Genomic DNA, 17229 nt, shown 5'->3' on the forward strand with positions numbered 1-17229 from the left:
TATATAGATTTAACTATTAGAGTTTTGAGGCCACGGCCAATATATATTTTGATTTCAAGAAAACAGATCATAGCCAGGGCTTTGTGATTTAATAACTGCGAGCTATGATTTGTCCAAAACAATCTTCCAAAGGGGTGATCATGCTTTCACTATTATTACACGATTGCTGCATGCCATCATTAACCTCCTAATTCTCATATTATCATGTTTTGTAGTCCTATAAAGTTACTGAATTAAGATTAACAAGATGACCAATGCAGCCATTTTCCCATGTATCTAGCGGCATGAAACTGAAACATTGCTTCCAAAAATCAAATTTACGTCCATGTTTTGGACACCGGATTCCCATCAATCACCTACATGCCAAATAACAAAAACAATTAGAACCAATGGATACGTTTAGGCACTATTTTTGATGATGAGCAGCTCTTAGTTCTATGAAGTTTCGTTCATACAAGTGGAGACAGCCACTTGCCTCCCTAGACGCACCTACTTCAGATAGACATCACAAGCCCACAGTTTCTCTTTACACCTATACTCTATATATATCAATATCCGCAATGCTTGCGTAGCTCAAATAAGTCACCCAAAAACTTTCACTAAAAAATTGCTCTCCAGCTGCTCAAATCTACTGGCGCCTATAAACATCACAACACAACCCAGGATCCCACCATCGATCCCAGCTCCTAAGACGAGTGGAGTAAGATAAAGAAGTGATGGAGATGGAGAAGGCTTCTTCCCTCCACACACTCTTCCTCTTCTTCCTTGGTTTCACTTTCACCTCCCTTGTGAAATCCCAATCAGACTCCTGCTCCTCCAAGCTAAGTGTCAGCCATCTCATCCCTTTCAACACATCCTCCCTCAAATGCTTCTCTGCATGGAGTTCGCAAGATTTCATTCTAAGGGTATACAGCTTCCTCTCAACTCCATTAATTCCCATTTATGATCTTACATTGTGGAATTGCTTTAATTCATCGCGGACATGCAGTACGAGAACGCAGGTTCCAATGTATGGAGCTACGTCCTCTCGGCGCCCGACACCGGATCGTACATCGCAATCGGGTTCTCGAGTGACGGCAGCATGGTCGGCAGCAGCGCGATTGCCGGATGGATCACCAGCAGTGGCCCAGGGATTGTGAAGCGATACTATCTTGGTGGGACGAGCTCGAAGCGGTGTCCGCCGGACCAAGGGAGCCTAGATCCAGTCCCGGGCAGGTCGTTGATCACGGCGCAGGGCTCCCGGCTGTTCCTCGCCTTCCAACTCAACGGTGCCCAGCCTCCACAGAGGCTGATCTATGCGGTGGGGCCTCAGAACAACCTGCCCTCGTCCGACGGCTACTTGCCAAGGCACAGGACTATGGCATCAGGTTCCATCAATCTTTCCGGCGGCAGCGGCGGCGACGGTGGTGAGTACTGAGTACGCTTAGGCTGGCTAGCTAGGTTATCCATGATTAATTCCACTTGCCACCTTGCATGATGGTCTCGAGAAGGCTGGAGATTAACGGACGCACGCATGCATATATATCATGCGAGCATGCACAGACATCCATGCATCTTGCATCGATCTCATTCAATTCTTGTATGATCGATGGACACTTGCATGGCGTCGCATGAGACCATCAGATATATATGGTTGATCGGACAAACTCCAGGGTTGATGCTTCCACACAACAATTTTTTTAATTAAACACATAACATGAGCAACAGGTTACAGAGAAAAGGTGATCATGATTGCCTTGGTGTTGTGTGTGCAGAGAAGGATGAGGATGGAGGAGACACAGGAGATGTGGTAGAGGGAGATGCTTCGAGCTTTGATCTCGAAAAGAAGCACGGCATACTGGTCATGCTAGGATGGGGAGTCCTGATGCCAATAGGGATGATGATGGCCCGATACTTCAAGAAGTTCGATCCATTCTGGTTCTACTCACACATCTCAATCCAAGGGTTCGGTTTCACTCTCGGAGTTGCTGGTATAATTCTCGGGTTTAAACTCGATGACGACGAAGGCGAAGGCGACATAGACACTCACAAGAACCTCGGTATCTTCATCTTGGTGTTCGGCTGCCTCCAGGTATATATATATATATATATATATAGTCTTTGTTTTTTTCTTTTCCATGCAACATTTCAGTAGGCTAGGCCTAGTGATCCAAGATTTGGGTTCTATTTTCTGCTGATCACCATGATTTAATTGGTAATTGTTTTTCCAGGTCATGGCATTTCTTGCCCGGCCTAAGAAGGACGCTAAGGTGAGGAGATACTGGAATTGGTATCACTTCTGGGTTGGAAGAGCAGCCATTGCTTGTGCAGTAGGGAACATCTTTTATGGGCTCGACTTGGCAGGGGAGGATAGTTCATGGAGCATCGGATATGGGATTTTCCTTGGGGTTTGGGGTCTTTTTTGCCTTGTTCTTGAGGTGAGGAGGTGGATGGATGCATGATATCTGTGGTCGGTGTGGGGGTGCGTGCCATATATAGTTGTTATTTGTTATTTGTTATCGGTCTTGCAGCATGTCATGAGCACATTATAGATTACATATACTTTAATATGAGCAGTACATCTCTATGTTTTCACCAATAAATGTTCTTTGGCGACAAATTGCAAGACAGCTATCCTGTATGTGAGACAAGTTGGGCTTCTCCGGACTTCCCAAGTTGCATCAGGTCTGGTATGGACGCTGGAGAGGGTGAAAAAGCTTGCTCCATAGAAGGAGGCTTTTTACAACTGAACTCATGCATTAACTGTTCTGATTTCCAGAGATTATCAAAAACGTTGAGTCCAGGTTCCCGTAGACCAAGAGTTTAGGATTACTAGATCAAATCTATCAGCAATAAAACCAACTATGTCCCTTCGATTTGAAACCAACCATCCACTGCTGCTTCCTACTTGATCACTAGCCCCCTTGATGAGGCCCTCGCGAGCCTACAAGTTTTTATCAAAAGTTCACCAATATGGAAAACTGTGGACGTAGAGAAGTCATGAGCTCGCTAAGAATATGAAGGTTTTCTCATGGAAAACCATGAGTCGTTAAATATATTGTATATATAGAAAATGAGCTTTATGAAGTTGTTTTTGTAGAAGTATAACAAAAAATTATTGGTTGCACGAGGTCTACTGCTGAGCTGGTGGACCAAACCAACCAACAAGCAACATAGCTAAAGACGGACAAGAGAAAGAGAAAAGAAAAGGGAGCATGGACCATGTTGTTCTGGTTGGATTGGTGTGCAACTCAGTTCGGTCCAACTAAAAGTTTCATGAAGTGAGTCATCATTAAAGGTGATGTAGGTTTATTGCCGAGAAGTTAAGAATATATTAATTAAACAGAAACAAATGAATCGATTGGTTATTGTCACGACATCTTTTAAAGCAATTAATAACCATGCTGTCATTAACAACTTTTAAGCTACAAATTAAAATGAAAAAATTACCTCTCCCAAGTATAAAATTAAAATGGTAGCCTCGCTGCAATCCAAAACTAACAAAATATAGACCATTACTATAATATCAATACGCTTTCTCAAAAATAAGAAAATCATTATAATGTGATCATTGTCTCAAAAAATATCTAGGCTCAGATGAGGGTTCCAATTAGAGCAGTTGATAATCTCCGAAGCTCCGGAATGAGGATCTCAATTTTCCTTCTCTCCTCACCTAGAATTCAGTTGGTATTCCTTCCATTCCAATTCTGTAAGAAAAACCTAGGCCAGGAAGAAGTCTCCACATCCCCCTTTGTCAAATGTCCATGTATCTTCCACCTTTGTGGACCCCTTCAACCCATTGACTAGATCCACCATCAAACCAAGAGATCAATAGATGATAGCATTCTCTTCCGCAGGGCTAAAAGAAAGGTCCAAGGGAGAAGAGCCATTGGCCTGGGCAAAGTCGATTCATATGCAGGAGATTCCCATGACATGGGCATAGACTATGAACTCCAGGGCCAGTGGCCTCCACGCGACAAATGGTTATATTATAATCCAAACAAACAAATTGGGTGAGGAAGTTGTGGGCGCACAGTTGAAACTGCTTTTAAACGTAGAAAGGCAAAAACCACCTACCTTTCTTGCATGAAATGATTGGTCCATTAGAAGGCAAGTCTGTGTCTCAACTCCTATAAAGTATTGAGGATCCATAGAAATCTATGACCAGCAGGAATGACCGAACTGATTTTTCTGAAGAAATGAAAGTTGAACTCTCTCTATCATCACTTACTATTCTAAAGTTCCATTAAGCTGATTTAGCAATGTTGCAATGAATTAGGCACAAGGCATGACCATAAGCACAAAGAGATTAACAAAACCCTTGCAAAAGAATTCTACATCTCTATCATCACTAGCACATCTTTTCTTATCTTTTTTTGGGATTCGGATCAGCCCACTCTAAAGCTATTTCTGAATATTTATGAATATAGGTTTAGCCTTTGCTGGTTGTACTGGCTTAACCCATAAATTTCATAGGATTTTCAGCCCAATCATCTAAATATACTCTAAGTAGATTAAGTTGACTAGCTTCCGGTGCTGGACTAAATAGAAAATAAATATGTCCAATCCAAACTGAAGACGTGGGTTAGGGATGGAAAAATGACTCTTTTGAAATAGGACTAAGATATGGATCGTTGGTGCTTCTTGTTTCCTTCCTTGTTTTTTTAAGCCGAGGATAAGACTATGCACTCTTCTTTCGTGTGAAAGAAGGGTTCACCTGTCTTTATGCGAATCCACACATAATGGTTGCTTTGAAATTTGTGATCAGATTGCTTTGAGATCTATTCATGGTGCTATCTAATGGTCAACATTGAGAAAGAAGATTTATTTATTTTTTTCGCACAGAGGATACAACCCAAACTCTTAGGTATGGAGAAATTATTGTATGCACTGCATGCATGACCATACTGGTACAAGGCACCAATTACGAGATGGACGAGTATGAGTTCCATCCATCATCCGTCTCATTGATCGCCCATCACAATACACCTTGGAGATTAGTGGTGTGCACCAGCGTATACAACTATGCACGTAGTGTATGCAATAATTTTTTCTAGATATGGGATGCTAGGTGTCTTTCTATTTTTCCTTATATTATCACTATATATGTTGTACTGGGCTTGTCCTAGTTGTGGAGAAATTATACCCTACACATATACCATTCGGTCGTGCATTCAACCAACCACAACTGCTGATTTTTGTGGGTTTCATTCATCAAGTGCTCATTCGGTGCACTGCTACAAGAACAGGCTGTGTGATTATTTATGTGCGCAGCCACATGGTGTACGCAGTATAGGATGTGGCTTTCTGTCCACCAACAACTAGGCCCAATGTGCTATATATATATATCTATATATTAAAAAGGTATTTTAGAAAAATTATATTAAAAATACAAATAGTTTCGGCTATAATGTATGCAATCTAATTTGGCATCTTGATTGATCCAACTTCGAGGTCAAGTCTCTTCAATCCATTTTAATTTACTGGTTTCAAAAGCGAATCAACTTGACTCAAATAACTTGTAGCCTACGTACTTTCACTAGAAAAAAAAAATAAATTGTAGCCTACTGTGCAAGGCATTAGTGATTCCTAAATCGATCCAATGCCACTACACTAGACTCAAGAGGAAGAAAAATTTCTAATTCAAACATTTCCAACAACACCACCACCACTTGCCCCTCTGCGGCAATCCAGCCCTAAGAAAAAGAACAAATAAAAACAAAAAGAAAGATCAAATGAACTTCATCTTGGAACATTGTAATATATGGACAATTACCTGAAACTAAGTATCAGATGAGGGAAAAAACCCTAAGTAAAAAGATTCTATTGTTTGGGTTATAGCCTTTTGAATGCATCATATTCCTTCCTCTTGATTCGTTCATGTGCTTTGCACGTGCTGAGGTTGTAAATTAATAGTAAAAAAGACGTAGAGGACCGTTGGCGACTGTTCCCTCGTAATTGTTGGTTGAACGTCAGAGGAGGAGAACCGAGCCGACCGGGTCTTCTCCCGACTCCTCCATTTCATCTCCTTCTCAGAAACCAAGCAGTAGCCTTTCTTTGGCAAATCTGCAACGAGAAGCCACAACAGAGCAGCGCCAGCCCAACAAAAACCCCTCACAAAGACCATACACCACAAGCACCCGTCACCCGGCCCCCACCACCCAACAAGCTCAAATCCCACCATGTCTCACCATCTCCTCCCCCTCTGAGATCACCAGGTCAGAGATACCCCAAGAAGAATGCCGCCCTGGAGATCCCTTCTCTTCGCGGCATTCTTCTTCTCCTTTCTAATTCACACCAGCGTGCTAGCCCAAGACTACGAGGACGACCAAGGTGGCGATGACAAATCCGTGCAGCTGCCAAAGGCTGCACAGAGCTGCAATGGCATCTTCATAACGTATGACTTCCTATATCGAGAGCGGGAATACCCTTATGTGAAGAATGCGACGGCCCAAGCCTACGCCTTCAGGTCCACCGCCACGGTGCTCAACACCATGACAGAGGAACTCAAGTCATGGAATATCTTCGTCGGGTTTCAGCACCGCGAGATCCTGGTGTCTGCTTCCGGGGCGGTGATAACCGACGGGACCGACTTCCCTGCGCATGTGGAGAATGGCACATCCTTCTCGGGGTCGCCGCAGGCCGATCTGCTGGATGCCGTTGATACTGCGGGGGACTTGCATCAGATGATGGTGAAGATCGAAATCTCGGGAACGCAGTTTGGGGTGAAGCCGCCGGGGATACCGATGCCGAAGACGATCAAGCTGCAGAACGAAGGGTTCAAGTGTCCGAAGGCGACTCGTAAAGGTAAGCATCACATTTAGAACCACGAGTTATTGGTTTGTTGTTGCATGGGATGGAAGAAGGATTTGAAAAGGGATGATGAGTTGAAGCATTCTACGTAGATTTGAAGGAAATCCGGTTGGTGTTGATTCTTCTTTGGGATTTTAGGATTCATCAGCTTAAGAAAAGGATGAATTCATAATTTGGGTTGAAGGCAGACAGTCTGGGAAAAGTTAGGGGAGGAGGGGGGGAAAAAAAGAAAAAAATTTATATATATATATATATATATATAATCAGAAAGAGTATAATTTAATTTTTGATAAATTATGAGTGCTCGATGATGATGCTACGCATAATTAATGTAATTCATAAATTGAACTGTTTACAGATAATTGCTGATGCATAGCTCTCGAGATTTCATCCTAATGGTTCAATAAAATGCATAAAAAATTAGTAGAATTATTGATTACAGTAATTAGATGCAGGTATTCATATATAACTAGCATGTTTTCGGTGATAGAAATACAAAGTTTGCACTAGGATGGGGGTGATGATGGATTGAAGCATTTCATGTATTTCGAAAATTTTCAAGTAGTTTAGAATTAAGGTTGAAGATGGAAAATTGCGAACGCAAACCAGAAACATATGGTAGTTTAAAAATTCATAGCTTTCCTGCATGCAGGCATTCTAGCATGACCTGAGGATATCTGATTGAAGAGATAAGGATCCAAAGTGAACTACCGAATCCATGTTTATCCTTTTTCAGTTGGGAAATTTAGCATTGAGATAGTGTAGGAACTTGTTCGTTCTCTGCTCATTGATTTGCAGGAAGCCAGATGTATGTGTGCTGCGTCAAGGATAAGAAATCCAAGAGCAAGAAGCTTGCACCCACCAAGTTCTTGCCTCGCCGGTATGGCGACCTCACCATCGATTACGATGTGCTCCAGGCCTTCGAGAACAACTACCTTGCCCAAGTGAGCCTCGACAGCAACCACCCCCTCGGCCGACTCGACAATTGGAACCTCACATGGGAGTGGAAGCGCGGGGAGTTCATCAACACCATGAGAGGAGCCTACACCCTCAAGCATGATCCATCGGAATGCATCTACGGCGAGGCCGGGAAGTACTACAAGAACTTCGACTTCAGCAATGTCATGAGCTGCCAGAAGAAGCCCATCATCGCCGACCTCCCTCCTGAGAGAGCGAACGACACGCAGATTGGCAAGATACCCTATTGCTGTAAGAATGGCACCCTCTTACCACCAACCATGGACACAACCAAGTCCAAGGCCGTCTTTCAGCTTCAGGTGTTCAAGATGCCGCCGGACTTCAACCGGACCGCACTGTATCCTCCTCAGAACTGGAAGATCACCGGCCAGCTCAATCCGGAGTACACGTGCGGCCCTCCCTTCAGGGTGAGCCCAATGGAGTTCCCGGACCCGAGCGGTCTCATGGCCAAGAGCTACGCCATTGCTAGTTGGCAGGTGGTCTGCAACATATCAAGGCCCGCGCCGAAGAAATCACGGTGCTGCGTCTCCTTCTCGGCCTACTACAACGACTCGGTCGTCCCATGCAGCTCCTGCGCTTGCGGCTGCCCCGACACGGATACCTGCGACCCCGATGCTCGTGCGGCATTGCTGCCGCCGGAGGCTCTCCTGCTTCCATCAGAGAACAGAACCGCCAAGGCCAAAGCTTGGGCTAAGATCAAACACTTCGATCTGCCGAACCCCATGCCTTGCTGGGATACCTGTGGAGTTAGCATCAACTGGCACATCGTCTCGGACTACCGGAACGGATGGTCGGCGAGGATCACCATATTCAATTGGGAAGAGTACACTTTCAGGGACTGGTTCTCAGCGGTTCAGATGCCGAGAGCTTATGATGGCTTTGACAAGGTGTACTCATTCAACGGGACCAAGTTGACAACACCCCAAAACACCATCTTCTTCCGAGGCTTGGAGGGTCTGAATTACCTACTGCCGGAGACTGATGGGAAGAACCCGGAGAAGGATCCAAGGTTGCCCGGCAAGCAGCAATCGGTGATAACATTCACGAAACGGCACACGCCGGGTATAGACATTCCCGGTGGGGACGGGTTTCCGACGAGGGTGTTCTTCAATGGGGGGGAATGCTCGTTGCCGGATGAAATTCCGAGAGGAGATGGGCATCGCTCTCGTGCTAGCCTTCTGCTAATGGCTTTGGCTGCACTGGTGGTCTTTGCGTCTTTAATGGGGGATCTCTTCTAAGGAGTGCATATAGTATATTATTTTCTTTTTCTCAGAGAAAATTTGATTATATAGTGTATGTCCTTTGAATACTCTTGACAAAGAGAGGAGATATTGGAAACAACAAAAAAAAAAACTATGGGAGGAGTTATTAATGCAATCTTGACATCAGATAAAATAGCAGAGACGTTTACTTTTGGACTGATCAATTCTATATTACAGATTATGGTTAGTGAAGTAAACAAGCTCTCACAGAGCAGTCTTTTTGGTAGTCATGTAATTGAGCCTACAATAGCTAATGCTGACTCTGGGATGTTTGGTGATAAATTCCAGCAGTAGGTTGTCTTCACTTGTTTTCCCTTCAGTTTGCTGCAGCCTGTTATAGAGGTACATCATGAGGCAAATGGGCTGGCATGAGTATAGCAAATGAAGACCATGGAATCCACAGTCATAGTAACCCATTGCCTCTCTCCAAATTCCAACTCCTCATCAAGGGCTACCATTTTTCACCAACAGTTGAGAGCAGTTAATTAATCTAAGCCTAGCTCTATTTCACACATTCCATATCTTTTTTTCCCATTTTAATTAGCTTTTAATTATCTGGCAAAATAACTAAATATGTGGTTGTTGTGGGAGTGCCTCGTTCAACAATGTCCAGAGGAGACTCATTAATTTGGTAGTTTGATGGATCAGTGAGCACCAAGGGACTTCTTTTTGTGAAATTCTAATCACCACTTCCTGGCAAAGATGATTGTCAGCCTTCATCGAAAAGTTATTAGTGGGAAGGATGCAATGAATTGGATTCATCAGTAGTGTTTGCTTTAGTTGTGAAAGAGGGGAAACATATGATAGTAACCGGAAATTCTTCAACAAAGAAAATTATAAATCAAATTATATACAAGATTTTATTTTGTCATGGGATGATGAGATGAGATTTATATTTTTAATAGGACAGAGTGTGTTAGAGAGCTATAATCATGTATGTCCACTGAGTAATGCCTCTGTGAACATGAGAATGAGAACAGTATATAGCAAGTAAAATATTAATCAAATGACAGAAAATGCCAGCTAAACAGTAAACCATATTAGGAGAATTCTTATTGAATCAGATAGAGTAAAGGACTTTACGCTATACATTAAGAGATCATCACTTGACAAAAGTGGATAGGTTTTATCATCACAACATTTGCAAATAATTTGATTAGATGATTCTCCAGGCAACAGTAATTTAAGAGCATCCATTGCCCATAAGAGGGGATATCAAATATGATTGGTATCATGCATTTTATCTTATTTACCACTTGCCCTTATAAAGTTGTAAGAGTCAACCATATTGAATTCTATCAAAATATGGAAAGATAAACATAGATTTACATTTTAATAAGAGGGAGTGAACCAAAAGCAATTGCATCCATAAATGCAAGGGACAAGATTTGGACTAAATGTATCTACTACAAGATTACTTCCCTTGTGGAGGATGAACAGAAATTTACGCATCACTAGAATGCAGTGAATCAAGATTGAAAAAATAGTGCATGAAATCATGCATAGATTTTCGCTAAAGCCATATCTAGGTTAGGATTATATCTTTGCCATCAAGGAGAAAATACTACATAGGCTTTTGGTGTGGGGAGATGAACAAAATTTGTATCTCATTGGAAGAAAGTGAATCAAGACTTATCATATATTGCGCTATATCATGCATAAATGTGAGGGAAATTAAGCACCAAGACCAAGCACCCTAGGTACATTACTAAATCACTGTAGCTAGCAAAGGAAAGATTTCATAGTATCTTATTTAGGGGGATGAACAAAAATTTAGATGCCACTTGCGAGGGAGTGAATGAAGGCCGGTCATGCGATGCACCATATCATGCATTGAATTGAGGCAATGAACCAAGTTTAACCTTATCAAGTACAAGATAACATATTTATCCCAAGGAATAACCAAGACCCATTATATCCTCAATTAGATTTTATCAAGAGAGTAATAAATGGTACGCATTTGTTGTGAGATCTTGCATATGAGATCTTGATAAAATAAGGTTCGATAAATGATATTAGCCTTTGGTTCCGCACTGCTATATATATCCTTAGCATGCAAAGGCTCACCTCGCATCATCAGATTATGCAAATAAGGGTAGGCAAATCTTGTTACCAATTATGGAGCATTTACATTAGAGGATGTTTGTTTTCTTGTTGAATCTCAGTTGAGAGGTCATTGATGTTTTCTCTCTTTTCCCACTTGTTTCTTTCTTCTTCTTCGGTTCATACCTCTCGTAGAAAAGCTTAATAAATAGATATCTAAGCTGCCGGTTTCTATCCACACCATGGCACATAATGAAAAACTAGAAGTATCTAAGCACCACTAGAGTTCTTAACATATCCAATATGAGACTAACTATTGTATTATGCAAAATAAGCAAGAAGTGAAGGTAAAAAGGAAACATAACAACATCTTGATTTTGTTCATTGAGGTTCGAAAACACGTTGATAGAAAAAATAAGCATAAGTCTTTATGGCAATATGTGAAACATTATACCAGCACCCTACCAACATGTCGGAAGTTCAAACGTTAAGGAAATTTAGTAAGGAGACAAACAAATCCAACCCATAACTATTACAATAAATGCAACAATTAAGTGTGCAGATTTACCAATAAAAAATCAGAATATGGCTAATTATAAGTATCAACACTACGATCAGAAGAACAAGTTTTATTCATCATTTTTGCTGGAGTTTAAATTAGTTTATTATTTCTTAAAATAAATTTAAGTTGCCCAAACTTGACTTATTTATGAGCCAAGCTTTCATGATGGTTCAGAGACTCATCTGCTAGCTGACCGAAACTTGTAGCCCTACGCTGACCGGTCGAACCCGGTCAGCCTGGACGGTTCACTGATCAACGGTCGGCAGTGAATAATCACACGATTGGGTGCCCTCCCGGAAGAAGCAAAAGAAGTAGAAGGAAATAGCAGTAGAAAAATCCGAACGAACAGAGAGCCAGGGATTTGGGGCAAGGCGGTTCTCGAGCAGCGGACTTTGGACGCGAGGTACGGCAAAGATCTCGAAACCCTCCTCTTCTTTCAATCCATTTCTCGAATCAGGAAACCCTGGATTCTCTTTTTCTCTTCCCCGACGCCTTTTCTCCCTTCCCGATTTCTCTGTTCGTACGCTTCGATAGATTCTTGTCCCTTTGGAGTCCTTACGCTAAGGTAGGGGATGCGATTTTTTTCAATTCTTTGCCTATCAGATAGAAATAACTCTTTTTTTTCTCTGTCTTTTTGAATTCTTGTGATCTACTGAAAGCTACGATTTCTCTGCAACTTATTTCTATGTTTAATCATAAAATCGAACTGTTTAATTACCTCAATCAACCAATTCAATTTGTTGTTCGGTAGATAAGAATGTGAAATCTGTGTTGATTTCGAGAAATTTCAGCTAAAGAGATGCTTATTATGCAAAGAAAGTTAGAGTATATAGAGCACGAATACTGACGTTTTGTGCTGGGGTTGGAAGTCGTGATTTTGCGACTGATATTACGCAATTTTGGGTTTTGAATGTAGGATTTTGAATTCGAGCCTGCGCGGTCGGAGCTTTGTTTATGTAGTCTGGAATGTGGTTATAGATTGGAATCATGAAATGTTTTCTTTCAGTCTAGTTCTGTTCAACCTTTTTTGAACAATTGGACCTCAGATAGCAACCCTTTTTTTCTTCGTATGAATAACATTTTTGAGAATTGAGGGGTGCTAGATTGATCGAGGAAAACCTCAGCTGTAAGTCGGACTTCTTAATATGCAAGATATCAAGTGTTTGCTGTTCGAATTTTATTGGTTAGTGGGATTAAGCTTGAAGAATTCAAAAACTTCATGATTATTGTTGTTGTTATCATCTTTTTATAGCTTGGGCGAAAGTGTAAAGATATCGTTTTCCTGCTGTAAGGTGTAGATTGTGGCTTTGCAGAAGGCTGAAGATCCGTTGGAGCCCTGGTCTGCAATTATTTTGTTGATAAAGAGAGATGGGGAAGCCACTCTTGTATGAGATTTGGGAAAAACCTGCAAGTAGTTGTATCATAGGAATATGCACTGCAATTTGGTTCTACATTCAGAAGAAAAACATCGGTTATGCCAGTGTGGGCTTGAGCTATGAAACAGCTGTTGAAGGGCATTATTGGAGAATAATTACATCTGCGTTCTCCCATATCAGCATGCTTCATCTGGTTTTTAATATGAGCGCTCTTTGGAGCCTTGGCGTGGTTGAGCAGTTGGGCTACATTGGTCTTGGTGTAGAGTTTTATCTCCATTATACTCTAGTTCTGGTAATGTTATCAGGATTGCTGGTCTTGGGGGTTTATCATATTCTGATTCAGAAGTTTAAGCTGGAGTATTTCAGGAGAGTGACAGCTGTTGGTTACTCATGTGTGGTGTTTGGATGGATGACGGTCCTTGCAGCGAAGCAGCCATCTTCAAAGCTGAATCTATTTGGGTTTCTTTCTCTGCCAATCAGCTTTGCACCATTTGAATCATTAATTTTCACGTCCATAATTGTTCCACAAGCAAGTTTTATTGGCCATTTGTCGGGAATTATCGTCGGTTATTGCATAGCTTGGGATTTGATTCATGGAATGAGTAATTACTGGGCCATTTCAATGCTCGGATGGATTATTCTTGTGTTTTTCTTGAGCCTTAAGCGTAGTGGAGCTTTTGACTTAAATTTTATTGAGATTGAATCGGTTACAGATTCTTCGCTACCTACTGTGGGCTTTCTTGCTTCTGGAAATGGTCGAACTCTGCAGATGGATATTTTTACTGGTGGAGGTGCGGAACTTGTATAGCTTACTGCTGCAATCATGTGGTTTTTCCATAGATGATCGGTCCCTCATTCAAGATTGTCTGCTCATGCAAATGCTAGAAGTCAGCACTGCCCAATTTATATTCTTGTGTGGTGCTGTATACATTGTACAAACTTGTTTTCTGTCAAAATTCCAAGAGGTCCTCCCTGTTGTAAGCGCCATGCTTGGCCAGAATATGGAATCTAAAAACCAGACGTTGTGCATCTTTCACCTGGTTCCTGTTCCAGGTGAAAAATTCTTTTGGAGCTCAAGGACTAACATGTGGAACTTTTCATAATAGTCTTTTACTCTTTTCAATTTTGGTTTACTTTGAAGTGTAGATTTTAGTTTGGTGAGTCGCATATTTCTAATTAAACAAAATATGTTGTTTTTGGTGTTGCATTTATCTTATGAAACGTGCCACTTTCGTTAATTTACAATTCATACGTAGGTATATATACTCGCATTTTGTGGGTAGTTTTGTGTTTTTTCTGCTCCCTCTTATAGACCATGTCTTCAGGTACAGCCGCTATATGTTGTTGCAATCCAGTTACCATGTTTTTGAGACATGGTAGTGTAAAAGTCGAGGAAAAATAGTTCAAGAGAGTTTCTTCAGCAGCCATGACAATGAACACTATCCATTCTGTACTTCTCGATCATGATCTTTCATTGTTTTTATCTCTTTCCAAATATCATGATGCAATGTCAAAATGGGATGGTAGATTGGTATCACAGAATTGCTATAGCTGCATCCAACATTCAGATAATTTTATTCTGAATGCACATTTTCTTCTTTTGACTGATACTTGGTTAAGGAATTTCAGAGGAATTAAAGTAAGCTTTAGCTAATTATGCTGTGACTATACCCTGACTTGGTTATATATATTTTTAGATTAACTGTCGAGTCTTGTAGCCTTAGTTGTGTTGCCTAAAGTTTCTGAGCTTCTTGTTACTGCATGTATTTCATTTCCTAAAATGGGGGAAATGCTATGTATAAGCATGTCCATGTCAGCCTGTCTGATTGTGTAAATCTAGATAAAAGATTTGATGTAGATGGAACACTTATATAGAATCTTCCCAAGTAGTACTCATACTCTAGCTGGAGGCTGACAGTATGCTGTCTACTGCAAAAAGTCAGTCATTCAGGTGGAACTGAGAAAATGTTGAGTCCAGAGAGGAACGGTTGTTGTGCTAGAGAATGGGATATAAATCTATAACAATTTAGGGTGCGGACTTGTCTTGATGCCTGGTCGATCTCCTTCAAGATAGAATGGGATATTGTGTTGGAGAACTTTAGACCATGTTATGGATGCAGAGTCAGCTCACACTCATCGTGGTGCATAGGCGATGTGTAGAAACCTTCCGCAACGTCTGGATAGTCGAGTTTTTATGTCTGTAGTGTGTGTCCAAATGAAGCCTCTTTCCCTTATTATTATGCGAATTGGTAGTGATTTCCAGCAACAACTACCCTCTTTGGATGGTTTCTTGTCCTGATAAACTCCCTTCTTAGTGGTTATCAGCGGTTGCCTACATGAATAACCCTCTCTTTTCCTGATAATTTCCTTTAAGGAGTTAATTCCAACAATTAACTACCCAAATATTATCTATCGTATAAATGACAAGTGGCCAAAAATAATTCAAGTATCATGCGAATGATTGACCAAATCTTCATCAACATTATGTCTTTGACCATTTGCTGTAGTTTGTTGGTGACCAATTAGTGTTTGGGTGGAAACACATTGTTAGATTCATATGTTGTCAAAATGTATTCTCAGGTAAACCTCTTTTTACTAAAAGCTTATGACCTAGAAGAATTGAAAGACCTCAAATTTCCTTGCCCAGGAATTTTGTGTGATGATCTTCTGGACACCATGAAGAAGTCTATAAGTTTTATTTCTTGAGCAACCTTCTTTTTTCAGCAACTAGATAAATATCACTGCTGTCACAATAATACTTTATTTGGATGTGCCACCAGGTTGCATATAACTTTAGAGCGAACTGTAATCTGTATGTTTCTGAAAAAGAATTTTGATTCCATGTACAAACTCTTTAGATGTTTGAGAAAATCAACTAGTTCTAGAATTATGAAATTAGAAAGTTCTTCTCCATACTAGAAGTTCTCTAGTTTCCTTATTTTCTTCATGGCATCTTTTGCTGTGGTTTTCTCCAACCAGCTAGTCCTACTTGCTTTGGACTATGAAATTCCATGACCTAATGTAAAATAACAGGTAAACATGATTTTCAACAAGTACAGATCCAAAGACAGTCTAGACTCGGGCGATGAGTCAATATTTACACAAGCACCACCTTAATAGACAGCTATGGCTCTCGTGATGGTGCTATTAAATACAATGAGATGCAGATTCAAGATCAATAGAAGTAAGTGGTTCTGCTGTATTCCTGTTTCTTTGGTTTTGCTAATAAATATTATCCAGCGAAAATTTCCCATTAATGTTCATTTTTATTAATCTAAACCAGTATTACATTCTCTTGGTTATGCATGGAAATCCTGTAATTACGAAAGCATTATGTTTACTCAATTTTTTTGTGAATCTATAACTAGAGTGTTTAAAGCTTTGCATGTTGGAAGGTCACTTTTATTCTTTCCTGATTAATTAGAAGCCAAAATAGGAAGATGAATGTGTGCATTTTTGGCTAGTCCAAGAATATGAGATGAATGTGAGCATTTTTGCCTAGTCCAAGAATATGAACTTCCCCCTTGGAGTGTGCTGCGTTAATTCTTGAACAGAGACAGTATGTGGATCCTATGAAGCTTCTTTCAGCCTCTTAATGAACAATGAGTAGCCTGACCTCAATCTAATGGAAAGCAGCAGCAAAGTTTGATGTCCTATAATAGGATATCAGAAGTCAGAGAAAGTGTATGATGTGTACTAGTGTTGACCCCTTGTTTTGTGAAGGCTAAGTATTGATACGATGATTTATATCAGAAAAGCTTGGGAATGAAGTGGTGTGATGTTTTGTCCATGCCGAGATAAATAAGCAAGCAATCAAACAAGGCATTTAGCATCAAATCTTCAGTCTCAAAAGCTATGTCTAGAATCACAATGAGATAGGGATTTGTGAATATTTAATGAACTAAGAGGCTACAGGAAAACGAGGTTATGTCGATCATATCACCCTTCTCAATTTTATGTAAAAAGAAAGAAAAAAAGGGAGGGCTCTTTAATATTTATTGCATGATAATTTATGATCTCCTTCCCTGCTGTCAGTCTGTGACCCACATCCTGGTCCTCCCTGCTTCTATGATTATAAAGTGGGGGCATTAAGATCGCTATACTCCTTGCCTTTCGAGTGCTCGATCCCCATCTTCAGCAGCAATGATCAGGTTAGTAATGTAAAGCATCTTGTCCATAGGAAAGGCAGGCTTGAGGAGACTTTGTCATAGAACAA

The 17229-nt window shown here is 40.8% G+C and overlaps 3 protein-coding genes across 16 annotated transcripts; all 3 read left to right on the top strand.

The window, feature by feature from the left end:
* Positions 1-563: 563 nt before the first annotated feature.
* On the top strand, positions 564-2582 carry LOC103706036 (Cytochrome b561/ferric reductase transmembrane with DOMON related domain-containing protein). Its single transcript, XM_008789988.4, has 4 exons — positions 564-905; positions 989-1406; positions 1755-2071; positions 2211-2582. The coding sequence occupies exons 1-4, from the start codon at positions 717-719 to the stop codon at positions 2439-2441; spliced, it is 1155 nt and encodes a 384-aa protein (XP_008788210.3). The 5' UTR covers positions 564-716; the 3' UTR covers positions 2442-2582.
* A 2641-nt stretch (positions 2583-5223) lies between these two features.
* Positions 5224-9183, top strand: LOC103706115 (COBRA-like protein 10). Its single transcript, XM_008790121.5, has 2 exons — positions 5224-6786; positions 7591-9183. Exons 1-2 carry the CDS (start codon positions 6219-6221, stop codon positions 9006-9008), a joined length of 1986 nt encoding a protein of 661 aa, XP_008788343.3. The 5' UTR covers positions 5224-6218; the 3' UTR covers positions 9009-9183.
* Positions 9184-11889: 2706 nt separating this feature from the next.
* LOC103706034 (RHOMBOID-like protein 13) lies at positions 11890-14146 on the top strand. 14 transcript variants are annotated; one of them, XM_088714823.2, is made up of 3 exons: positions 11895-12040; positions 12554-12820; positions 12930-14146. In XM_088714823.2, the coding sequence occupies exon 3, from the start codon at positions 13006-13008 to the stop codon at positions 13819-13821; it is 816 nt and encodes a 271-aa protein (XP_088570949.1). In that variant the 5' UTR covers positions 11895-12040; positions 12554-12820; positions 12930-13005; the 3' UTR covers positions 13822-14146. The 14 variants fall into 14 exon arrangements, with proteins under 14 accessions (XP_008788205.1, XP_088570949.1, XP_026660051.1 ...); XM_026804250.4 differs by having other exon boundaries at positions 12936-14146; XM_039114398.3 differs by having other exon boundaries at positions 12951-14146.
* Positions 14147-17229: the final 3083 nt, after the last annotated feature.

Source organism: Phoenix dactylifera, chromosome 2, assembly GCF_051530095.1.
Source record: "Phoenix dactylifera cultivar Ajwa chromosome 2, Ajwa_hap1_PhDact_Kaust_v1.1, whole genome shotgun sequence".
NCBI classification, from domain to species: Eukaryota; Viridiplantae; Streptophyta; class Magnoliopsida; order Arecales; family Arecaceae; genus Phoenix; species Phoenix dactylifera.

What these genes read in the sequence shown, in the direction of transcription:
- LOC103706115 (XM_008790121.5), top strand. Translation starts at nt 6,219, where the DNA reads ATGCCGCCCTGGAGATCCCTTCTCTTCGCGGCATTCTTCTTCTCCTTT. An exon ending in TCCGAAGGCGACTCGTAAAG is followed by an intron (nt 6,787 to 7,590) that starts GTAAGCATCACA and finishes ATTGATTTGCAG; the next exon opens with GAAGCCAGATGTATGTGTGC.
- LOC103706034 (XM_008789983.6), top strand. Translation starts at nt 13,006, where the DNA reads ATGGGGAAGCCACTCTTGTATGAGATTTGGGAAAAACCTGCAAGTAGT.
- LOC103706036 (XM_008789988.4), top strand. Translation starts at nt 717, where the DNA reads ATGGAGATGGAGAAGGCTTCTTCCCTCCACACACTCTTCCTCTTCTTC. An exon ending in CGCAAGATTTCATTCTAAGG is followed by an intron (nt 906 to 988) that starts GTATACAGCTTC and finishes GCGGACATGCAG; the next exon opens with TACGAGAACGCAGGTTCCAA. An exon ending in TGGTGTTCGGCTGCCTCCAG is followed by an intron (nt 2,072 to 2,210) that starts GTATATATATAT and finishes TTGTTTTTCCAG; the next exon opens with GTCATGGCATTTCTTGCCCG.